This window comes from Somniosus microcephalus, chromosome 31 (assembly GCF_052327205.1).
Source record: "Somniosus microcephalus isolate GS21.2 chromosome 31, FLI_Smic_1.0, whole genome shotgun sequence".
Classification (NCBI taxonomy): Eukaryota; Metazoa; Chordata; class Chondrichthyes; order Squaliformes; family Somniosidae; genus Somniosus; species Somniosus microcephalus.
The window spans coordinates 34,780,056-34,805,466 of record NC_141017.1 but is presented as its reverse complement, the minus strand read 5'-3'; the positions used below and the strand labels follow the sequence as shown (position 1 = coordinate 34,805,466).

Below are 25,411 nucleotides of genomic sequence, written 5' to 3'. Positions count from 1 at the left end.
CTGAAAACAATGGCTTCGGTCTTCCCAATATTTAATTGGAGAAAATTTCCGTTCATCCAGAACTGGTTGTTGGACAAGCAATCTGACAATTTAGAGACTGTGGAGGGGTAGGGAGAAGTGGTGGTTGTTGTGTATGTACCTTTAAGGGAATAACTGGTCTCACACTGCAGTACCGGCAGTGACCACCCCTGTATAAAAGGCCCTAGCAGGCTTCTGTAGTTTCAGTTTCCAGGTTGTCTCCATTCAGTAAAGACTTGTTATAATCAACTCCTGCAGTCCGTGTCTCAATTATACACGGACATAATACTGGCGACGAGTAAGAAACAAACTTAACTGCAACTCGGCAGCACCTCAGACGGCGTTATTGAAGGTCGGAGCCAGAAGAAAGAAAAAAAAATAATCCAAAGAAACTCGAGAAACGGGCATCGACCGTGGGCAACCGCCCTCCAAATCATCGAATTGAAAAGTGCAGGTGAGACTGTCGAGAGCCAGGCTTGGTTCTCCAGTCTGTGGTTTCCCAGCTAATCGGGCTGGTGGCAGGTAGTGCACTGATTCTTCCTGGGCTGCAGCGGGCTAGAGCTCGATCGAGTGGCTCAGCAAACGGGGCCGGGCAGCGAGTCGGGAAGCAAAGAGAGAGAGAGAGAGGGTGGAGCACACAGGGCACGGCCGGTGCTTCGAAGCCGGGCAGCATTCGGACCTAAGAAGAGGGAGGGAAGTGTCCCAGAGGGTCCGCTCCACGACGGGAATGGTTCTTCAATTAACGGAGCAAATATTGAAGCGCAATAGAAAAATAAAAATACCGCGGAGAGCAGCGGCAGCGGCGGGAAAGCGCGGGAGGCACCATCTTAACTCGGCGGGGAAGAAGGAAAAGCGCGGGAGGCACCATTTTGATACATCGGGGACGAAGGCAAAGTGCGGGAGGCGCCATCTTAGATTTTCAAGATGCCAAAGACTGGCGATATCACTGCCTTCGATAATGCAATAGAAGACTGGACACGTATGTGGAAAGAGTCGAGGTATATTGCGAGGCAAACGAAATAGCCGATGAGAAAAAGGCATCGGTATTGCTAAATTTAATGGGCACAAGAACGTACGGCCTATTGCGGGACCTGATTACTCCAGCCAAACCGAAGGTGAAGAGTTTTAACAAAATTGTTGCTATCCTACAGGAACACCTAAATCCTACACCGCTGCTGATAGCAGAAAGATTTAAATTCCACAGGAGAAATCAGCATAAAAATGAGAGCAATGCTGATTACCTTACGGAACTACGCAAGCTATCAAAGCACTGCCAGTTCGGAGCAGGACTGGCAGATACCTTACGGGACAAATTTGTCTGTGGACTCCTGAGTGAAGGAACCCAGAAGAGGTTACTCTCAGAGAAAGAGCTGACGCTAGATAAGGCTTTCAGCGTGGCAGTATCGTACGAAGCAGCAGCAAGGGGAGCTGCGGAAATACAACAAAAGCCATAGGAATACGGCACCCACGAAATGACACGGGGATTTGCAAAATGTTATCGTTGCGGCAGAACAAACCATGACCAGCAGGACTGCTGGTCCAAGGACAAAATATGCAGGCAATGCGGAAAGATGGGACACATTACATGAGTTTGCAGGTCTGGGAAGAAGACCAACGACAACAAAAAGGCTACTAAGGAACCGTACAGGAAAGTACAAAAGATGACAGACAGTAGTTCCGAAGACCAGATGAGTGATAGTGAATCCGGGAACAAGAGACTAAGCTGTCTCAAACTTCACAACGTAATCGCAAAAGAGGATCACCGAACCATTTGGGTCACCCTCACGATAGCAGGGTCCCAAGTCAAAAGGGAATTGGATACAGGATCAGCTCTAACCGTCATGAATCGACGAGTCTATGAGCAGCTATTCTCACACATACCCTTGAGAGAGACATGCATTGTCTTGAGGACGTATACGGGGCAAAAAGTATACCCCAGAGGAAAAATAAGGGTGCCTGTCGAATACAACGGCAAGAAAATACGGAAATTGTATCTCTACATTCTGCAAGATGGTGGACCACCATTATTGCGACGTGAATGGATCAGAAAGATAAGTTTAGACTGGCACTCCATTCAGGCACTGACGGTGGCTGGTAAAAAGGATGACGACGTCACTCCTGGACGATTGTCAACAATCTTAGCTGACGCCAAAGAGGTATTTCAACAAGAACTGGGCACTCTTAAAGGTGTAACCGCCTCGATAAAAATAGAGGAGAATGCAATTCCCAAGTTTTTCATACCATATGCAATTCGCCCAGCCGTCGAGGCAGAGCTGGAGAATCTGGAGAATGCAGGCGTGTTATCTAAGGTAGACTGGAGCGAGTGGGCGACACCCATCGTTCCTGTCATGAAGAAAACGTTAAACAATAAGTCTGAGGAGCCAAGGAAGGTTCGCATCTGTGGGGACTTCAAGGTGATGGTGAACCCAGTCCTTCACACAGTACAATATCCTCTTCCAAGGATAGAAGATATCTTCACCTCACTATCTGGAGGGAAGCGTTTTACAAAAATTGACCTAGCACAAGCATATTTGCAGATGGAGGTTGAAGAATCCTCTAGGAAGTACCTCACGATAAACACTCACAAAGGTCTTTACCAGTATAATCGACTGGTATTCGGAGTAGCATCAGCTCCGGCGATATGGCAAAGAGCGATGGAACAAGTCCTGCAAGGGATTCCGGGGACTCAGTGTTACTTGGACGACATCCTAGTGACAGGTGAAGATGACAGTGAACACATTGCCAACCTAGAGCAGGTGCTCACTAGACTACGTGAACATTGGCTACGAGCCAATCGCCCCAAGTGCGAGTTTTTTAAGAAACAGATATCGTATTGTGGCCACGTGATTGATGAAGAGGAGTTGCATAAGTCCCCTGACAAAATTGAAGCGGTAGTTAAGGCTCCAGCGCCTGAAAATGTGTCGCAACTGAGGTCATTCCTCGGATTGGTGAATTACTACCATAAGTTTTTGCCGAATTTGTCCACAATTCTGCATCCACTGAACGCCCTACTACGAACGGGAGTAGCATGGAAATGGAGCGATGAATGTAAGCGGGCCTTTCAGAAGAGTAAGGACCTAATCACTTCAAGAGAAGTATTGGCTCGCTACAACCCATCACTACCGATAAGACTGGCGTGTGATGCGTCTCCCTGCGGCATTGGGCCGATAGCTTTTGCGTCACGCTCGTTAACTTCAGCCGAGCGTAACTACGCCCAGATTGACAGAGAGGCCCTCAGCCTGGTGTGGGGGGTGAAGAAGTTCAATCACTACCTGCACGGTCAGAAATTTACTCTACTAACTGATCATCAACCTCTCGTCTCCATTTTCAACCCTCAGAAGGGCGTCCCGATAATGACAGCACAACGGCTACAGAGGTGGTCCCTTTTCCTAGGGGCACACCAATATGACATCGAGTACAAAGGAACTAAACAGCATGGGAATGCTGATGGATTGTCACGCCTACCGTTGCCGATGGTGGAAGAAGAACTGGCAGTGGATCCAGTGGAGTTATTCCACTCGACTATAGTCGAATGTCTCCCTGTGACGAATGCAAACATAGAAAAGGAAACACGAAATGACCCGACACTATCACGGGTCTATGATTTAACGGTGAAGGGATGGCCAGCACATGGCGAACCACTGTTGCCAGCATTCTCGCCGAGAAGAGAACAGCTGTCAGTGTGCAGAGGAACCTTGATATGTGGATCCAGAGTAGTAATTCCACCCAAATTGAAGGATAGAGTGCTCAATGAGCTTCATGAGGGTCATCTGGGAGGGGTAAAAATGAAGAACTTAGCCAGAGCGTTTGTGTGGTGGCCGGGAATCAATAGAGAAATCGAAGAGATGACCAAGAGCTGTGCAGGATGCCAGAAGGTCCAAAACGCCCCACCACAAGCCCCTCTACATCCATGGGAGTGGCCCTCATCTCCATGGCAAAGGGTGCACATTGATTTTGCTGGTCCCTTTATGGACTCGATGTTTTTAATTGCGGTGGATGCACATTCAAAGTGGCCAGAGGTAATAAAAATGTCCTCAACCACCACAGAAAAAACTATCACAGTCTTACGAACCATATTCGCCAGGAATGGGCTGCCTGAACAGATTTGCTCTGACAATGGACCACAGTTTGTGTCTGAAGAGTTCCAGAGGTTCTTAAAAAACAATGGTGTTAAGCATTACACATCCGCCCCATATCATCCAGCCACTAATGGATTGGCCGAGAGGTTTGTTCAAACATTCAAGAAGGCTATCAAAGCAATGTGTAATGAAGATATACCCCTACAACACAAGGTGGATAACTTCTTGTTTGCCTACCGGAATGCGACACATGCGGTTACCAACCAAACTCCAGCCATGATGTTCTTCAATCGAAGACTACGATGCCGCTTGGATTTGGTTAAGCCAAACGTCAGAAGAGATGTGGAGAATAGGCAGTTTCAGAATATGAATGAAAGGCCGACCAGGAGTTTTAAGATAGGTCAACCAGTTTTGGCCCGGGACTACCGCACAGAGAAATGGCAGCCAGGAACGATCTGCACACGGCAAGGACCTCTAATGTATACCATGGACGTTGGAGAGAGCATTGTAAGATGCCATGCTGACCAGATTCTAGAGTCACTGGAAAACGTCAACTCCACACCACGATCTGATACACCTGACGATGAAACCGAAGTACCAATTGCATCTACCGCAGAATCGGTGATATTGGAAGCAGACGAACCAAACAACGACATTGATCCCGACTCAACCTTGCCAGAAGAACCTGATATCCCAAAGAGGCGTTATCCAGACAGAATCAGGAAGGCTCCTCAAAGACTGAACTTATAATTGCTTAACTTCAACCAATGTATCTAGCAACCGTAATTGTAATTGTAATTAGTTATTATTTAGTTGTTAAATGAATGTTATGTACTGTTTATCTAAAAGGGGAGGAATTGTTGTGTATGTACCTTTAAGGGAATAACTGGTCTCACACTGCAGTACCGGCAGTGACCACCCCTGTATAAAAGGCCCTAGCAGGCTTCTGTAGTTTCAGTTTCCAGGTTGTCTCCATTCAGTAAAGACTTGTTATAATCAACTCCTGCAGTCCGTGTCTCAATTATACACGGACATAATGGCCCAGAACTTGGTGTCAGGGGCTTGCATTTCCTGTGACAGGCCCGGTTCAGATGTCAGCGGCGTAGTTAGTGCGATGTGCCGGCTGGGATCAGGTGAGCACTGTACAACCAATCAGGGGAGGGGAAGGTTCATTCATGAGTTTGAGAGTAAGAACTGTCAAACTCATGAAAACTACGGGGGCCCAAAACACTATTTAAACTTTAAATAAAAATTTAAAAAACATCCCAATCATTAAATTAAGTATAAATAAGTTAAAAAAAAAAATTTAAACAATAATTTTTTTTTTTGAAGAAAATAAATTTTTAATAAAAAGGGTCTAAAACTAAACTTACCTTATTGTAGATTCTTTAAAATAATAAACATGTGGAAAAAAAATTCTAAATTACACTAAAACACCACTTACCTGTAAAAATAAATACTTACGTGTGCTTTTTACAAGCGTAAAGACCGGAGGCCTTTAGACATGCGCAAATCCCCCAAAACAAAGGAAATTCAAGACGCACGCGCTGCCCCCTACAGCGCACGCGCTAGCCTCTTCACCTCTTGGGTTAGAGGAGAGGAAATGCCGGTTTTCAGCGCATGCGCTGTGCATGCTGAAAACCGGCATTTCCTCCGGCCAGACGCGTGAGTACCCCTTCCGTACTCACGCGTTTGGGGAGGAATTTCTGCCCCAATAGTGGTGAGGTAGAGCTGGGTGTCGTCAGTGTACATGTGGAAACTGATGCTCTGTTTTCGGATAATGTCGCCGAGGGGCAGCATGTAGATGAGAAATAGGAGGGGGCCAAGGATAGATCCTTGGGGGACCCCAGAGATAACGATGTGGGAGCGAGAAGAGAATCGTTGCAGGTGATTCTCTGACTACGATTAGATAGATAAGACTGGAACCAGGCGAGTGCAGTCCCACCCAGCTGGACGACGGTGGAGAGGTGTTGGAGGAGGATGGAGTGGTCAATTCTAACAGGACTAGACAGACTAGATGCAGGAAGGATGTTCCCGATGGCGGGGGAGTCCAGAACCAGGGGTCACAGTCTAAGGATAAGGGGTAAGCCATTTAGGACTGAGATGAGGAGGAATTTCTTCACCCAGGGAGTGGTGAACCTGTGGAATTCTCTACCACACAGGGCAGTTGTGGCCAATTCATTAAATATATTCAAGAAGGAGTTAGATATATTTCTTAAGGCTAAAGGGATCAAGGGATATGGGGAGAAGGCAGGGACAGGGTACTGAGTTTGGATGATCAGCCATGATCTCATTAAATGGCGGAACAGGCTTGAGGGGCCGAATGGCCTACTCCTGCTCCTATCTTCTATGTATCAACCGTGTCAAAGGCTGCAGACAAGTCAAGGAGGATGAGGAGGGATAGTTTACCTTTGTCACAGTCACAAAGGATGTCATTTGTGACTTTGATGAGAACCGTTTCAGTACTGTGGCAGGGGCGGATACCTGATTGGAGGGATTCAAACATGGAGTTGCGGGAAAGATGGGCACGGATTTGGGAGGCGACAACATGCTCAAGGAATTTGGAGAGGAAAGGGAGGTTGGAGATGGGGACGGAGGGGTCAAGGATTGTTTTTTGAGGAGAGGGGTGATGACGGCAGATTTGAGAGGGGGACAGTACCTGAGGAGAGAGAACCGTTAACAATGTCAGCTAACATGGGAGCCAGAAAAGGAAGTTGGGTGGTCAGCAGTTTGGTGGGAATAGGGTCGAGGGAGCAGGAAGTGGGTCTCGTGGACAAGATGAGCGCGGAGAGGTCATCAGGGGAGATCGGAGAGAAACTGGAGAAAGATGTGAGTTCAGGGCTAGGACAGGGGGGAACCTTAGAGGAAGTTTGGCCCAGTGGGCTAGGGGAAGGAAGGGAAGTGGCAGAGGCAGCTGAACGGATGGTCTCAATCTTAGAGACAAAGAAGTCCATGAGCTCCTCACACTGAGGGTGGAGGAGACAGAGAGAGGGGTTTAAGAAGACAGTTAGCAGTGGAGAATAGAAGCCGGGGATTATCTTTGCATTCCAGAATGATTCTGGAATAGTGAGCAATTCTGGCAGACGAGAGCAGGACCTGATAATGCTTTCGGTGGTCCAACCAGATCTGGCAGTGAATGGCTAAATCAGTAGTCCACCATATCCGTTCAAGCCTGGGTCCCTTGGACTTAAGAGAGCGAAGATGAGGGCCATACAAGGGGAATGGCCAGGGTGAGAGAGAGTATGGTTTTAATAGGGACTAGGGCATCATAGGTGGTGGTGAGGGTGTGGTTGAGCAGATCGGTAGTTGCAGAAATGTCGTGGTGAATGGAGGGCCAAAGGCTGGACAGTTGGGATTTCATAAGTGCAGTTGTGAGAGAGTTGGGAGAGAGTTTTTTCCAGGGCCGGACACAGAAGGAATAGGGTTTGGGGTGCGGTGTTGGAAGGGGGATGTGGGTGGCGAGCGATACGAGGAAGTGGTCAGAGATGGCCTTATCTGCGGTTGACATGATGGGAGTAGTGAGGCCACGAGAGATGGCAAGGTCAAGGGGGTGACCGTGAATATGGGTTGTGGAGTTTACATAGAGGGAGAGATTACGGGAGGATAGGAGGCTAGTGAACTCAGAGGAGAGAGAGCATGATGAATTGAGATTGAGGTTGATATCACCGAGGATGAGAAGTCGCTCGGTGCAGAGGCTGAGGGAGGAAAGCAGTGAAGATATCTCAGTAATAATATTTTTACGGTACTTGGGCGGGTGGTAGAGAATGAGAATTTTAAACGATTGGTGAGAGGGGTGGAATAAGGTGAAATGCTCAAAGGAGGGATAAGTGCCGCAGGAGTAGGGGGACAGACCAAGGTGTGATTTGGTGATGAGAGCCACACCACCACCACGGCGGTCTGAGCGGGGCAAGCGGTGGAAGGTCTAGCCAGGTGGAGAGGCTTCAGTTAAGGGTAAGGTGTCATCACCCCTCAACCAAGTTTCCGTCAGGGCCATGCTGTCGATGCAATCATCCACGATAAGCTCATGGATGGCGAGGGCCTTGCTCGCAAGTGAACGGACATTCTGGAGGGAGATGCGGAGAGGGTCGGCGATGGATGACTGGCCTCCCTCTGCTGGTTACACATGTAATTATCTGATATAACCCCCAACACTACTGTCTCCTCCCGGCATTCCTGCTCTTCCACCCCTTCCATCCCCTCCTCCAGGGAGACCAAAGCAGAGTTGTCCACGTACCCGATTCTCCGCGCTGGAAGCCAGAGTGTCAGTCATCCAGGCACCAAACCGGGAGCCCGATGCTCGGACAGTGAATGGGTTACTGATTCCTGTTAGCTTCCCACAGCCTGGAAGAGAGAAAAAGAGCAATGGATAAAACTGCACTGGATTAGATCGGTCAGGAGGTTATTAAACTATTCAATTCTTTTCTGGCAGGCCCAAGAGAATCTTGCAAAGCAACCTAGAAAACTGGCCAAATGTCGAGAAAGAGGCTTCGAAAAACAAAAGCTGACTTAGAAGGTGAAACTGGTCTTCGAGGAAAGCAAGAAGCGGGTGACAGAGAATGGGCAGCCCGTTTTACACCCCGCCTGACGCTCCTTTCCATCGGAGAAAGAATTTCAGGATTCAGAGTCACACAAAAGCCTGACGGAGAAATGCAAATGTTGAATGAAGCTGGATAAGTACATGAGGCAGAAAGGAATAGAAGGATGCTAAACCTGTATAAAACACTAAATTGGCCCCAGTTGGAGTATTGTGTTCAATTCTAGGCATCTAGGAAGGATGTGAAGGCCTTGAAGAGATTTACTGGAATGGTTCCAGGGCTGAGGGATTACAGTCACATGGAAAGCCAGGTGAAGCTGGGATTGTTCTCGTTAGAGCAGAGAAGGTGAAGAAACGCCGCACACTGTCCCAATGGGTGAGCTGCTCATCGAGTCAAATATTCAACCTGCCCCGGGCGAGGCAGGAGGGTGGGGGGAGGGGGGAGGGCCTGGAGGGATGGCAAGAGGGGATGGAGGGTGGGGGGAGCGGTGGGGGGAGGGAGTGACGAGCCCGGAGGGATGGTGAGAGGGGAGGGAGGGTGGTGACGAGTGGTGGGGGGAGTGGCGGGGGGGAGGGAGGGAGGGGGAGAGCGGTGGGGGGGGAGGGAGGGAGGGGATGAGCGGTGGGAGGGAGGGGATGAGCGGTGGGGGGGGAGCAGTGGGAGGGGACGAGTGGTGGAGGGGAGGGAGGGAGGGTGGGGGGAGCGGTGGGGGGGAGGGAGGGAGGGGACGAGCAGTGGGGGGGGAGGGAGGGTGGTGACGAGAGCGGTTGGGGGGGAGGGAGGGGACGAGTGGTGGGGGGAGGGAGGGGACGAGTTGGTGGGGGGGGAGGGGACGAGTGGTGGGGGGGCAGTGGGGGGGAGAGCGGTGGGGAGGGAGGGAGGGGACGAGTGGTGGGGGGAGGGAGGGGACGAGTGGTGGGGGGAGGGAGGGGGGGAGCGGTGGGAGGGGGGGAGCGGTGGGGGGGGAGGGAGGGAGGGGATGAGCGGTGGGAGGGAGGGGATGAGCGGTGGGGGGGGAGCAGTGGGAGGGGACGAGTGGTGGAAGGGAGGGAGGGTGGGGGGAGCGGTGGGGGGGGAGGGAGGGGACGAGTAGTAGGGGGAGGGAGGGGACGAGTGGTGGGGGGAGGGGGGGAGGATGGGGACGAGTGGTGGGGGGAGGGAGGGGGGAGCGGTGGGGGGAGGGGACGAGCAGTCGGGGGGGAGGGAGGGGACGAGCGGTGGGGGGGAGGGAAGGGACGAGCGGTGGGGGGGGAGGGAGGGGACGAGTGGTGTGGGGGGGAGGGAGGGGACGAGCGGCGGGGGGAGGGAGGGAGGGGACCAGTGGCGGGGGGGGGAGGGAGGGAGGGGAGCGGTGGGTGGGGGGGGGGGTGGGGGCAGCCAAGCAGAAGTCAAACGTTCTCTAGACAGTGAGATTGGGCATTTTAAACGGGGAAAGGCAGGTCATGAGGCGAAACAGTGCTGGCCTCTTACCAACCAGACACAGGAGGAGGCCATTTGGCCCATCCTGCTTGTGCCCGCTCGGTGGCAAACCAATTAAAGAATGATAAAAGTGGACGATGGGCGGTGACTACATCATTTTGGAAGAAGCCTTTACCCAGTTTCTGCATGCATGCATGGAGCCTCTGCTCAAGGAGCATGACTCTGTGCTGGAGCTCCTCATAGTCATAGGCGCCCATCTCTTCCTGGATTCCCAGCAGCACCACCGACAGGTTCCGAACTTCTTCCTTCAGCTTCAGAATCAATCTGGCGTCAGATTTGTATTGATCGAGGACTGGGACCAGTGGCAGCAATTCATTCATCTTCTCCTTTAACTCCTGTCAGACGCCAAAGCAGTTTGCTGTATCAGTTTCCCTTTGCTAAAAACAATGCAATACATCACGGCAACATCGTCACTCGCAACTCTAACTCCGTTACCTCACCGGTTTGTTTGAACCCAAATCAGTTTAATACAGAAACAGGGAGGCTTAGACATTGATTAACATAGTGGTCAATACCAGGTTAAAGCAGAATGTCGCAGCATTACCATACTAGGGTAACCAGACACCATACTAGGTTAACCAGGCCTATGTTAGAGTAACCAGGCCTATACTAGGGTAACCAGACACCATACTAGGGTAACCAGACCTATACCAGGGTAACCAGATAGGATCAGCCATAAGAACATAAGAATTAGGAGCAGGAGTCGGCAAAACAGCCCCTCGAGCCTGCTCCGCCATTCAATAAGATCATGGCTGATCTTCTACCTCAACTCCACTTTCCCGCCCAATCCCCATATCCCTTGATGCTCCTAGAGTTCAAGAATCTATCAATCTCAGCCTTGAATATACTCAACGATTCAGCATCCACAGCCCTCTGGGGCAGAGAATTCCAAAGATTCACAATGATCTCATTGAATGGCGGAAGAGGCTCGAGGGGCTGAATGGCCTCCTCCTGTTCCTATGTTCACCTCCCAGGCATAGGTTCTAAAGATTGCCATGCCATGCAGCACATCCAAACTATCAGCAAGGGTCGATAACCTTAGCTTCAGCCTCTGCCAGTGCGGCTCAGTAAATGTCACCAGGGCTTGTGCAAGAATGGCTGAGGATCACCCTCTACTTCTCCGAGTTCTCCTTCATGCCTTAGCGGGGAAGCAGTGTGGTTCTGCTCGACACCAGAAAGGTTTGGATCAGGAGCGCAGCCTGAGTGTTAACCTGTATGTGAGATAGGCCACATGGCAGTCAATGTACAAGCCCCAAGAGTTGCTGAGGTGATGACAGCAACACTAAAGTTCCTGGGGTTTCTGAGGTAAGACAGAGAACCTTCTGGAGAACATTGATGCCCAGCGCCTGCCTTCAGAATGACACCTTAACCAACACCACCCCTTAATGGGCATGGTAGCATAGTGGCTATGTTACTCAACTAGTAATCCAGACTTAAACCTGGACTAATTAATCCTTTGGAAGATGTGAGTTCAAATGTGAATTTAAATTTAGTTAATTAAATAAATCTGGAATATAAAGCTAGTATCAGTAATGGTGACCATGAAATCGGACAGTCGTAAAAACCCATCTGGTTCACTAATGTCCTTTAGGGAAGGAAATCTGCTGCCCTTACCCGGTCTGGCCTATATGTGACTCCAGACCCACAGCAATGTGGTTGACTCTTAAACTGCCCTCTGAAATGGCCCAGCAAGACACTCAGTTGTATCAAAACTGCTACGAAAAAAACCTATAATTCGCACGGACTGCAGCGGTTCATGAAGGCGGCTCACCACCACCTTCTCAAGGGCGTCTAGGGACGGGCAATAAATGCCGGCCTTGCCAGCGACGCCCACATTCCCATGAACGAATAATTAAAAAAAAAACCCACACCAGCATAGTGTCCTTATATCCTGGCTTCTTACATGCCGACCAGAGACAGAGCTAGGGAGAGAGCCAGCCGTATTTCTGCGAGAGATTCGACTGTAACCCTCTTTGGTTAATGGCGACGTGGACTGTTGTGTAGGGACAGGGTGTCATATTATACCTGCCCATACATCTTTAAAGAAACAAGATGTAATTTGTGTTCTGTAATTTAATCCGACAGTTTATCCATGGCCAAATTGGAAAGTTTTGCTTGGCTTGACACCTAATTTATGGATCAGCAAAAGCAGTATCAATCTTCTTGACGTTTATTTTGCTTATGAAATTCAAACCCTTTGTCCTAAAATATAAATACATCCCCTAGACCCCTGAATGACACTAAATATTACATATGAATTTTACCAGACAGTGACTTTTATTACAGAATTCATTAGTTAGAAAGGACATGAAACAACGTAAGGAAGAACATACAATCAACCCATAGGCCTGGAACTCTTACATTAATCTAGATTTGATTTTCACAGTACAGAGGCTGTAAAAGGCAATGGATGATTTATGAACATCTATTAAACTTTTTTTCACCGTATATTTTTGTTGCAAGCATTAGGCTACTACAGGGCCTTGGTGAGACCACACCTGGAGTACTGTGTGCAGTTTTGGTCTCCTTACCTAAGAAAGGATATACTTGCCATAGAGGGAGTGCAGCGAAGGTTCACCAGACTGATTCCTGGGATGGCAGGACTGTCGTACGAGGAGAGATTGGGTCGACTAGGCCTGTATTCACTAGAGTTTAGAAGAATGAGAGGGGATCTCATTGAAACGTATAAAATCCTGACAGGGCTAGACAGACTGGATGCAGGGAGGATGTTTCCCCTGGCTGGGGGGTCTAGAACGAGGGGTCACAGTCTCAGGATACGGGGTAGGACATTTAGGACTGAGATGAGGAGAAATGTCTTCACTCAGAGGGTGGTGAACCTGTGGAATTCTCTACCAGAAAGCTGTGGCGGCCAAGTCACTGAATATATTCAAGAAGGAGATAGATAGATTTCTAGACACAAAAGGCACCAAGGGGTATGGGGAGAGAGCGGGAATATGGTATTGAGATAGAGGATCAGCCATGATCGTGTTGAACGGCGGAGCAGGCTTGAAGGGCTGAATGGCCGACTCCTGCTCCTATTTCTCTATGTTTCTAGGCACATATGCAATTTTCCTCTTGCCCACTCTCATCTGACCCCCTCTACTCCAGAAGTCAGCAATTCACACTGTTTGCATTACCAACGGTCATTTCAAAAAATTCATTCTCAGGATCTGGGCATTGCTGGCAAGACCCAGCATTTATTGCCCATCCCTAGTTGCCCTTGAGAAGGTGGTGGTGAGCCGCCTTCTTGAACCGCTGCAGTCCCGTGTGGTGAAGGTGCTCCCACAGTGCTGTTAGGGAGGGAGCTCCAGGATTTTGACCCAGCGACGAGGAAGGAACGGCCGATATATTTCCAAGTCAGGGTGGTGTGTGACTTGGAGGGGAACTTGGAGGTGGTGGTGTTCACCTCCGATAAGGTTCTACATAAGAAATTGCTAGCTAAAATTAAAGCTCATGGAATTGAAGGCAAATTATTGACCTGGTTAGGAGGTTGGTTAATGTTTATCAATGTTCCCTCTAATTATTTTTGTCCCGTGCTGCCGTGCAGCTTCAAGAGAACGTTGATGGGTATGTACTCGAATTGGAAGGAAGCAACAAGTGGTCTCCTACAGGGACCTGTGCTGGGGCCTCAACTATTCACTATATTTATTAATGATTCAGATAACAGAATAGGGAGCCATATATCCAAGTTTGCCGATGACACAAAGACTGATGGCATAAATAGTGTAGACGGGAGCATTAAATGACAAAGAGACATTTATAGGTTAAGTGAATGGGCAAAACTGTGGCAGATGGATTTCAACGCAGGTAAGTGTGAGGTCATCCACTTTGGACCAAAAAAGGGTCAATCCGAGTATTTTTTAAATGGTGAAAAGCTCGGAACAGTGGAGGTCCAAAGAGATTTAGGGGTCCGTGTACACAGATCACTAAAATGTAGTAGTCAAGTACAAAAAATAATCAAAAAGGCTAATGGAACAATAGCCTTAATAACAAGAAGGCTAGAATATAAAGGTAGACAGCTGGACAAAGCCCTGGTTAGACCACATCTGGAGCACTGTGCACAGTTCTGGGCTCCGCATCTTAGAAAGGATCTATTGGCCTTGGAAGGAGTACAGCACAGATTCACCAGAATGTTACCAGGGCTCCAAGGGTTAGATTATGAGGAGAGATTACACAAACTAGGCTTGTGTTCCCTGGGATATAAAAGGTTAAGGGGTGATTGGATTGAGGTTTATTGGATTTTGGAAGGAATTGACAGGGTAGATGGAGAGAAACTTTTTCCGTTGGTGGGGGAGTCTCGGACAAGGGGGGGACATGACCTAAAAATCAGAGCCAGGCCGTTCAGGGGAGAAGTTAGGAAACACTTCTTCACACAAAGGGTGGTGGAACTGTGGAACTCTCTCCCACAATAAGTAATAGCTGTTAGCTTAATTTTAATTCTGAGATCAATAATTTTTTGCTAGTCCAGAGTATTAAGGGATATGGAGCCAAGGCAGGTGGATGGAGTTAGGATAGTGATCAGCCATGAACTCATTGAATGGCGGAACAGGCTCGAGGGGCCTTCAGTCCCATGAGCTTTAATTTTAGCTAACAATCTCTTATGTGGAATCTTATCGGAGGTGCCTCCAAGTTCCCCTCCAAGTCACACACCATCCTGACTTGGAAGTATATCGGCCGTTCCTTCATCGTCGCTGGGTCAAAATCCTGGAACTCCTTCCCTAACAGCACCGTGGGAGCACCTTCACCACACGGACTCCTCCTGTTCCGATGTTCCCGTATGCCTGCCGCCCTTGTCCTTCTGGAGATCGCAGGTATGGGAGGTGCTGCCGAAGAAGCCACGGAGAGTTGCTGTAGGTAACCGCAGATGGGAGATGCCAGACGACCCAGCCAGCACATCAGCGCATCCCACTGCCTCCGGACTCCAATATCCCACTTTACCTGGAAGACCATTTCAGGTACTGATCACTTAAGAAGTGTTTCCTGATATCAGTTTTGAAGCTGTTTTATTGCCAGTTTGGACCTCTGTCCCTTTTGTCCTACAGTAATGGTTTAACTTGGAATGGTGCTCAGGATTAACCTTTCTATTCTACCTTATATAACTCTCCCATTTCTTTCTTTATTTAAATGTTTGTGCTCATCAAAGCTCAAGCCCCCCTCCAGAGACCAGAGCACAAAATCTGTGCCGACACTCCCAGTGCAGTGCTGAGGGAGCCCCGCACTGTCGGAGGGGCAGTACTGAGGGAGCGCTGCACTGTCAGAGGGGCAGTACTGAGGGAGCGCTGCACTGTCAGAGGGGCAGTACTGAGGGAGCGCTGCACTGTCAGAGGGGCAGTACTGAGGGAGCGCTGCACTGTCAGAGGGGCAGTACTAAGGGAGCGCCGCACTGTGGGAGGGTCAGTACTGAGGGAGCGCCGCACTGTCAGAGGGGCAGTACTGAGGGAGCGCCGCACTGTCGGAGGGTCAGTACTGAGGGAGCGCCGCACTGTCGGAGGGTTAGTACTGAGGGAGCGCCGCACTGTCGGAGGGTCAGTACTGAGGGAGTGCCGCACTGTCGGAGGGGCAGTACTGAGGGGGCGCTGCACTGTCAGAGGGGCAGTACTGAGGGAGCGCCGCACTGTCGGAGGGGCAGTACTGAGGGAGCGCTGCACTGTCAGAGGGGCAGTACTGAGGGAGCGCCGCACTGTCGGAGGGGCAGTACTGAGGGAGCGCCGCACTGGCGGAGGGGCAGTACTGAGGGAGCGCCGCACTGGCGGAGGGGCAGTACTGAGGGAGTGCTGCACTGTCGGAGGTGCCGTCTTTCAGATGAGACGTTAAACCGAGGCTCTGTCTGCTCTCTCAGGTGGACGTAAAAGATCCCGCGACACTATTTTGAAGAAGAGCAGGGGGGAGTTCACCCTGGTGTCCTGGCCAATATTTATCTCTCAATCAACATCACTAAAAACAGATTATCTGGTCATTATCACATTGCTGTTTGTGGGAGCTTGCTGTGCGCAAATTGGCTGCTGTGTTTCCCACATTACAACAGTGACTACACTTCAAAAAGTACTTCATTGGCTGTAAAAATGAAAGTCTTTCATTCTTTCCTTCCTTCTGTTTTCACAATACAAGACCAAGGCATCGCCTGGGATCTAATCTCTTCCTTACTTCTGGGCCTCATCGGACACTTAAGGGCAGGATTTTCATTGGGCCGTGGAGTCGGGATTGGAGGTGTGTGGGGGGGGTTAAAATCCCGAAATCAGGGGTCCCGGCCCCATCCCACCCCCAACCCACCTCCATGCCAGTTTCAAAGGAGGCGGGTACCCGACCCGCACTGGGACCTGCCTCCCGAGGCGGGAAGGGATTAGTGCCAATTAACTGCCTGTTAACAGGTAGTTAACAGGCAGTTTTTAGCCTAATCCCTATTTTTAAGGTTGAAGTGTGGGATTCCCAACGGCTCCAAAGCACGCCAAGTTTGCGAGGCGGGCCATCGGGTTGAAGGTCTTGGAGGGTTCGAGATGTTGGTGTTCAGGTGAGTGATGTGTGCATGAGTGCAAAGGTAAGTGTGTTTGGTGTGTCTAAAGTGATTAAAGAAGTTAAAATTACCTTTTCTTACCTTTTCAGCCTTCCTTCCTTTAGGTTCGGGGAGTCCCTCATCTCACTGGCACAGAAAGCAGAATGGCTGCGAACTGTCAAAAGTGACAGCCTGCAGCTTTCTGTGCAGGAGAGATTTCTAACTGAGTCTGTGGAGAAGGACTCGGGTTAGAAGTAAGACTGTCAGTGTTTGACAGCTTCAACAGCTGTGAAACGCTGATGTTTCATCTGTCAAAACCTCTTGACAGATGAAATTTCAGTCTGTGACGTCACCTGTTGCCGGGTGGCCCTTAATTGGCCTGCTGAGCCCACTGGGCGGGCTCGACAAGGTCAATCAAGTTCAAATCGCATGGATTGGCCGCATCTCAATGGAGGCGGGACTACAACCCCGAAAGTTGCAGTCCCACCTCCTCCCCGACTCCTGAATGAAAATCCAGCCCTAATATCCCTTTGGAGATTCTCTCTCTAATTATTGGACAGACTGGACAAACAATGGGAAGTTAACAGGAAGTTAATGTGCAACTCTATCTTATCTTTGCAGCAACAGTTCCCCTCCTGATGGGACAGAACCTCACCAGGAGGAGATGATTTTCTTTCGGTGTGTAGTGAAGTCATAAACATGTTTACTCATTTGCAACACACAGGGGAGCTCTTCTCACCCCACACATCTTTTCGCTCTTTGGCAGCACCGTTTGATATTTCCCTGACGCACTGTGCAAAGGTGTCCCTGGGTGGGTGGCTTCATTTTCATTTTGACTTCTAGACACATTAACTGAAGGTCAGCCTGGAGGAAGGTTTTAATTAGACTTTTAACGTGATTAAATATTTACAATTCAAAGCAAAGGGACTTCCTTTTTGCTTATAACGATGTACATAATGAGGAGCGCTTTTTCAAACGTGGGGAAAGCATGTCAGTAAATCAACTCACGCTGAGACCCAGCTAGCTACCATCCCATGCTGGAAAACCACAGGCTGGCGGACAAGTTTGCCCATTGCCCACGCACACTCTGAAAATTAACCCCCTGGTATTTGAATCTTTGAGCATGTAATGAGCAGGGTGGATAAAGGGGAACCAGTAGATGTGGTGTCTTTGGATTTCCAGAAGGCATTCGATAAGGTGCCACATAAAAGGTTACTGCACAAGATAAGAGCTCACGGGGTTGGGGGTAATATATTAGCATGGATAGAGGATTGGCTAACTAACAGAAAACAGAGAGTCGGGATAAATGAGCCATTTTCAGGTTGGCAAACTGTAACTAGTGGGGTGCCACAGGGATCAGTGCTGGGGCCTCAACTATTTACAATATATATCAATGACTTGGATGAAGGGACCGAGTGTAATGTGGCCAAATTTACTGATGATACAAAGATAGGTGGGAAAGCAAATTGTGTGGAGGACGCAAAGAATCTCCAAAGGGATATAGACAGACTAAGTGAGTGGACAAAAATCTGGCAGATGGAGTTTAATGTGGGAAAATGCGAGGTTATCCACTTTGGTAGGAAAAATAAAAAAGCAAATTATTATTTAAATGGGGAGAGATTACAAAATGTTGAGGTACAGAGGGATCTGGGGGTCCTTGTACATGAATCACAAAAAGTTAGCATGCAGGTACAGCAAGTAATTAGGAAGGCAAATGGAGTGTTGGCCTTTATTGCAAAGGGAATGGAGTATAAAAGTAGGGAAGTCCTTTAACAACTGTACAGGGCGTTGGTGAGACCACACCTGGAGTACTGCGTACAGCTTTGGTCTCCTTATTTAAGGAGGGATATACTTGCATTGGAGGCAGTTCAGAGAAGGTTCACGAGGTTGATTCCGGAGATGAGGGGGTTGTCTTATGAGGAAAGGTTGAGCAGGTTGGGTCTATACTCATTGGAGTTTAGAAGAATGAGAGGGGATCTTATTGAAACATATAGGATTCTGAGGGGGCTCGACAGGGTAGATGCTGAGAGGATGTTTCCCCTAGTGGGGGAATCGAGAACTAGGGGGCATAGTTTCAGAATAAGGGTCGCCCTTTTAAATCGGAAATGAGGAGGAATTTCTTCTCTCAGAGGGTCGTGAATCTTTGGAATTCTCTGCCCCAGAGAGCTGTGGAGGCGGAGTCAGTGAATATATTTAAGGTGGAGATAGACAGATTTTTGAACGATAAGGGAGTCAAGGGTTACGGGGAGCGGGCAGGGAAGTGGAGTTGAGGCCAAGATCAGATCAGCCATGATCTCATTGAATGGCGGAGCAGGCTCGAGGGGCCGAATGGCCGGCTCCTATGTCTTATGTTCTTATGTGGTTGAATTCAACACTGGCCAAACAAGAAGGGAGATGGTAAAGTATCTGAGGAAAATCCACCAGGAATCACGTCTACAATATCTAATGCAAAGAAATCTATACTTTTATATTCTAGAAGGTGTGCTCCATGATGGAAGGTCCTGTAATGCTGACTGGGTCACAGCACCCAACTCGCACCAAGCCCCCTTCACCCATCACCTCCTATGCTCGCTGACCAACATTGGCTCCCGGTCCCTGGATGATTCATTTAAAAATTTTCTTCCTTGTTTTCAAATCCCTCCATGGCCTCACCCCCCCTCCCTATCTCTGTACCCTCCTCCAGCCCTACAGCCCCCCCTGAGATCACTGCGTTCCTCCAACTCTGGCCTCTGCTCCATCCACCCCCCCACTCTCCCTCCCGCCCTATTCCTTCGCTCCACCATTGGCGGCCATGCCTTTCGTTGCCCGAGGCCATAAGCTCTGGAATTGCCTCCCTAAACCTCTCCACCTCTCACTCCTCCTTTAAGACCCTCCTTAACACCTACCTCTTTGACCCTGTCCTAATGTCTCCTTCTCTGGCTCGGTGTCAATTTTTGTTTGATTACGCTCCTGGGAAGGGCCTTGGGACATTTTACTAGTTAAAGGTGCTATATAAATGCAAGTTGTCGTGATACCACAGAGCAACATCTTCTTCTAACCAAGATGAAATCAATGGTTCAGTAAATCTTTTGTTTCGTCCATTGAGAATGCAAAGGCTGTCCTGATGGTCAGATGTAATATTGGACTCATGATAGAGTGGGTCACAAAGAGGGGATGACATCTTAGATCATAAGGAATTCAAACATCACCTTGGGTACGAATTTGGGATGACCAACTTATTCTCGTATGAGTTGAAAACATTGAAACCCGGACCTACTGCTCACTAGTTTGTCCAGGCAAGAGCACTGGTTTCCATGGCAACGGTTTTAAGTCTATGGAAGAAATAAACCTCTTTGATTATATAAAAAAATTAAACTGAGGGATTAATTACATCAAGCAGTCCCAGATCAACTTTTGCAAAGCCTGCATCCAACAACAAGCTTCTTTATCCAATGATGGACCTTAATACTCAAGTGTCAGCTGTGGCACAGTGGGTAGCCCACTCGCCTCTGAGTCAGAAGGTTGTGGGTTCAAGTCTTCTCCTGGGACTTAAGCACCAAAATCTAGGCTGACACTCCCAGTGCAGTACTGAGGAAGCGCCGCACTGTCGGAGGGGCAGTACTGAGGGAGCGCCGCACTGTCAGAGGGGCAGTACTGAGGGAGCGCTGCAGTGTCGGAGGGGCAGTACTGAGGGAGCGCCGCACTGTCGGAGGGGCAGTACTGAGGGAGTACCACACTGTCGAAGGGGCAGTACTGATGGAGTGCCGCACTGTCAGAGGGGCAGTACTGAGGGAGCGCCGCACTGTCGGAGGGGCAGTACTGAGGGAGCGCCGCACTGTCGGAGGGGCAGTACTGAGGGAGTGCCGCACTGTCAGAGGGGCAGTACTGAGGGAGTGCCGCACTGTCGGAAGGGCAGTACTGAGGGAGCGCTGCACTGTCGAAGGGGCAGTACTGAGGGAGTGCCGCACTGTCGGAGGGGCAGTACTGAGGGAGTGCCGCACTGTCGGAGGGGCAGTACTGAGGGAGCGCCGCACTGTCGGAGGGGCAGTACTGAGGGAAGGGTGCACTGTCAGAGGGGCAGTACTGAGGGGGCGCCGCACTGTCGGAGGGGCAGTACTGAGGGAGTGCTGCACTGTCGAAGGGGCAGTACTGAGGGAGTGCCGCACTGTCGGAGGGGCAGTACTGAGGGAGCGCCGCACTGTCGGAGGGGCAGTACTGAGGGACTGCTGCACTGTCGAAGGGGCAGTACTGAGGGAGCGCCGCACTGTCGGAGGGGCAGTACTGAGGGAGCGCTGCACTGTCGGAGGGGCAGTACTGAGGGAAGGGTGCACTGTCGGAGGGGCAGTACTGAGGGAGTGCTGCACTGTCGGAGATGCCGTCTTTCGGATGAGACATTAAACCGAGGCCCCGTTTGCCCTCTCAGGTGGAAGTAAAAGATCCCATGGCACTATTTCGAAGAAGAGCAGGGGAGGTGTCCTGGCCAATAATTATACCTCAATCCACACAACAAAAACAGATTATCTGGTAATTATCACATTGCTGTTTGTGGGAGCTTGCTGTGCGCAAACAAATCGAAAACAAGGATAGGAATTTTTAAATCGAGGCGTTGCCAGACCAGGAGCCAAAGTAGGTCAACGAGCACGGGCGGGGGGGGGGGATGGTGAGCGGGACTTGGTTACACAGGAGGCTGAAGCCATTCATGTATTAAGCACGTTGCACGTGTCTGCATAAAAATGCAGCTTTTGCTCAGAGGCAGGATGGGCCTGAGGAAAATACAGAGGCAAAGGGCACTTGACAGATAAACAGTGCAACTCAGGATTGGAATCAAACAAGACAAATCCTGAAATCAAATCAAATCGAATAAAAAAACATCTTTCTAACAAGCAAAAGAACCATTTAACATCATCGTAGCTTGTCCAGCTTTTAAATAGCAGGGAAAAGATTTACCATATTTTCTGTACACGGTTACAGAAGTTGACACTGAGCTGCCTAAAAGAAGGCACTGGAACTGCTCTAAGTACCGTACAAAATTCACTTATTTTTTTAATCAATTCTCGGGATGTGGGCGTCGCTGGCAAGACCGCCACTTATTGCCCATCCCTAGCTGCCCTGAGAAGGTGGGGATACAATTGGCCCGGTCACTTCAGAGGGCTGTTAAAAGGCAACCATATTGGTGTGGGACTGGAGTCACATATAGGCCCGGACCGGGTAAGGACGGCAGATTTCCTTCCCTAAAGGACATTAGTGAACCAGGTGGGTTTTTTATGACAATCCGATAGTTTCATGGTCACTTTTACTGATAATCAGATTTAGAAACATAGAAACAGAAAAATAGGAGCAGGAGTAGGCCATTCTGCCCTTCGAGCCTGCTCCGCCATTCAATATGATCATGGCTGATCCTCTGTCTCAATACCATATTCCCGCTCTCTCCCCATCCCCCTTGATGCCTTTTGCGTCTAGAAATCTATCTATCTCCTTCTTAAATATATTCAGTGACTTGGCCTCTACAGCCTTCTGTGGTAGAGAATTCCACAGGTTCACCACCCTCTGAGTGAAGAAATTTCTCCTCATCTCAGTCCTAAATGTCCTAGCCCGTATCCTGAGACTGTGACCTCTCGTTCTAGACCCCCCAGCCAGGGGAAACATCCTCCCTGCATCCAGTCTGTCTAGCCCTGTCAGAATTTTATACGTTCCAATGAGATCCCCTCTCATTCTTCTAAACTCTAGTGAATACAGGCCTAGTCGACCCAATCTCTCCGCATACGACAGTCCTGCCATCCCAGGAATCAGTCTGGTGAACCTTCGCTGCACTCCCTCTATGGCAAGTACATCCTTTCTTAGGTAAGGAGACCAAAACTGCACACAGTACTCCAGGTGTGGTCTCACCAAGGCCCTGTACAACTGTAGTAAGACATCCTTGCTCCTGCACTCAAATCCTCTTGCAATGAAGGCCAACATACCATTTGCCTTTCTAACTGCTTGCTGCACCTGCATGTTTGCTTTCAGTGAATGCAGTTTAATTGAAAACCGTATTCAAATTCTCAAACTGCCACGGGGGGCTCAAATTTACCCTCACGCTGTGAGTAAATTTTGTCCAGCACTGGGTAAGCAGAATGTCCACAAAAAGCAGAGGAGCTGACAGTTCAGGGTAGGGCAACATGCTGGTGACGGAGGAGCTGGAATCTAATAAGTGGAGGAGATGTGCACAAGATCCATCTCATATTAAAATCGTCCGCAGGTCCAGCGTAACAAGACAGGGCCATTGTGCATTTTATATGTGCGATGTCAGATAGTTAGGGTAAATCCAATTCAAAAGTTGGCTTCAATCAATTGTGTCTTTGGGAGGACGCCACTCTTCCAACGCCCAAAGCTCTGGAATTCCCTCCCTAAACCTCTTCGCTTTTCGATCATTCCTTCCTCTTTTGAGATGCTCCTTAAATCCTGTAAAGAGGGCAATGCCTCTTGTTCAGTCTGGGAACTGAGCATTCCCAGGCGATGAATATCAGGGCTAGTATCTTGTTATCCTGTCGGATTATTTTGCTCCCATGTATTAACCTCCTGCTTCATCCAATCATCTCTCCTACTCTACTGGGGTTGATGTTAATCCTAGCTGCCTGACAGGTTCTATGAAAGAGTGGGCAATCTGCCACATTACTGGTGAAGACCCAGACAAAAACAGATTGGCCCAGAAATTCGGGTCGGGGGCTTCCCGCGGGTGTAAGCCTCTGACCGGCACTTACCTAGCGCGCCGGCTGTTGAGCTGTGGGCCACGTGGGATTCCAATCCTGGGCCTCCTCCAACTGCCAGCACGCAGTGCTTGTGTATCCCAGGGGCGCAGTTAGTTTGATGCGTCCCCTGGGATCACGTGGGCCATGGAGAGCCAATGGTAGCAGGGAATGCGTCATTCATAAGTTTGACAGGAAGACCTGTCAAACCTATAAATACTATAAGCCCCAAAACATCACTAAAACCTCAAATAAATTTTTAAAAACATTACATTTTAAAAATAATAAACTATAAATTAAATGAAATAACTATTTTAAACAATAATTTAAATTTGAAAAAATTAATTACATTTTCTAACGAGGCTAAAAATAAACTTACCTTTCTTTAAAGTATTTAAAAATAATAAACCTGTGGAAAAATGTTTTAATTTTAATTAATTCACCACTTACCTTGTTAAAAGCGGGCCTTGCACCTGCTTTTTAAAAGTGTAACTGCTGGAGGCTTACCCTCCCGGAAAAACCTGGAAAAAAACCATAAGTTCAATGCGTACGCGCTGCCTCTCCGACGTACGCGTTCGACTTCTGAACCCCTTCTTTCAGGGGAACGGAAGTGCCGGTTTCCCGCGCATGCGCAGTGCATGCATGAAACCGGCACTTTCGTTGGGCCTACGCGCGAGTACCCCATGCGTACTCATGCGTTGGGACCCAAATTTCTGGGCCATTAATATTTGGTCATTAGCACATTGCTGTTTGTGGGAGCTTGCTGTGCGCAAATTGGCTGCTGCGTTTCCCACATTACAACAGTGACTCCACTTCAAAAAAAAGTACTTCATTGGCTGTAAAGCGCTTTGAGACGTCCGGGTGGTCGTGAAAGGCGCTATATAAATGCAAGTCTTTCTTTCTTTTGAGTGCCATGATGGGGTTTGAACTCGTGACTTCCAAGTTACTAGTCCTGCTTATACCCACTACACTACCGTGCGTGGTACAGGAGATGCCTGCTGCGGTTATGTATGTGGAGTGACGGTGATAATGTTGTCTTTTATAAATATAGAGAGCTACTGTTGGCGGTTCCCCCTTTAAGCAATGCCAACCTCACCATCTGTCTCAATGAGGTCATTGCACTGCTCTGCCTCCAGGGGTCCATGCCACATCTTACTGCCGCCTGGCCTGACCTTGCCCGGCTGAGGCTGCGAGTCACTCATCCCCCCCCTTCCTTCTCCCGGTAATTGTGCCCATTGCAGCCTAACACCGCAAGGCTTGAATGCCATAGCTTCAGTCACATGTCGAGATCATTCACCACTTCGCAGCCTGAAACAGCACTGGACTGTGCTGGCGCACGAGAGTCTGCTCCGTGCTTGTCTGGATAGAAACTCAAATCACAGTTCCAGCCTAGTGGTGCAGCAGCTATTTCCGGATGGGCTCCCGGGAGTGGGCCTGGCCACAGCTTTAAGGCCATGAAGCTGAGTGGCTCCAGGCTCTGTTCAAACACCGCGTTTATCCAAAATGCTAAGCAAACAAAGTATCATTCACGGTGCTGCGCTGATAGCAGGAATCAAGGGCTCTGCATTGGTCCCGTGGAAAGCCAAATTAGTCCAAAGCTTCGGTTATTCTACCGCTTTTGCATCAATGTTACTAAAATTAGCACTGGGATACAAAAAGCTAATCCTCAGAAAATGTTAACATAAAATTGCCTCAGCCCATCTGCTGCTGAAACCCTTATCCATGCCTTTGTTACATAGAATCATAGAAAAATAGGAGCAGGAGTCGGCCATTCGGCCCTTTGAGCCTGCTCCGCCATTCAATATGATCATGGCTGATCCTCTATCTCAATACAGGAAGCTTTCTGGTATCCGGCACTGACGGGACCAAGCTGGTGCCGTTAGATCAAAACTGCCGTATAAACCAGCGGCAATGTTAAAACATACAGAGCTTTTCAGCTCCGTGTGAATCAACAAACCCTGTTGCTCAGCAACAGCTTCAAATCAGTCGGCTGCAGCTGCAAGCGTCTCTAGCTGAAGCTGTTGCTTAGCTACAGACCTTGCAGAGCCTGACTGGGAAAAAAAAAGCAACGAGAAGTAAAAAAACTTATAGAAAACGGCTCCTGAA

General features: G+C 49.1%; 1 protein-coding gene across 2 annotated transcripts in view; it reads right to left on the bottom strand.

The window, feature by feature from the left end:
- LOC147097725 (noelin-2-like) overlaps positions 1-25,411 on the bottom strand; it is a 421,183-nt gene that overhangs the window by 20,289 nt on the left and 375,483 nt on the right. For both annotated transcript variants that reach the window (XM_085971765.1, XM_085971764.1), the window contains exons 4-5: positions 10,227-10,446; positions 8,332-8,438 (exon numbers count right to left, since the gene is read on the bottom strand). In XM_085971765.1, coding sequence (XP_085827891.1) covers positions 8,332-8,438; positions 10,227-10,446 — 327 coding nt within the window. The remainder of the gene's footprint in view (positions 1-8,331; positions 8,439-10,226; positions 10,447-25,411) is intronic.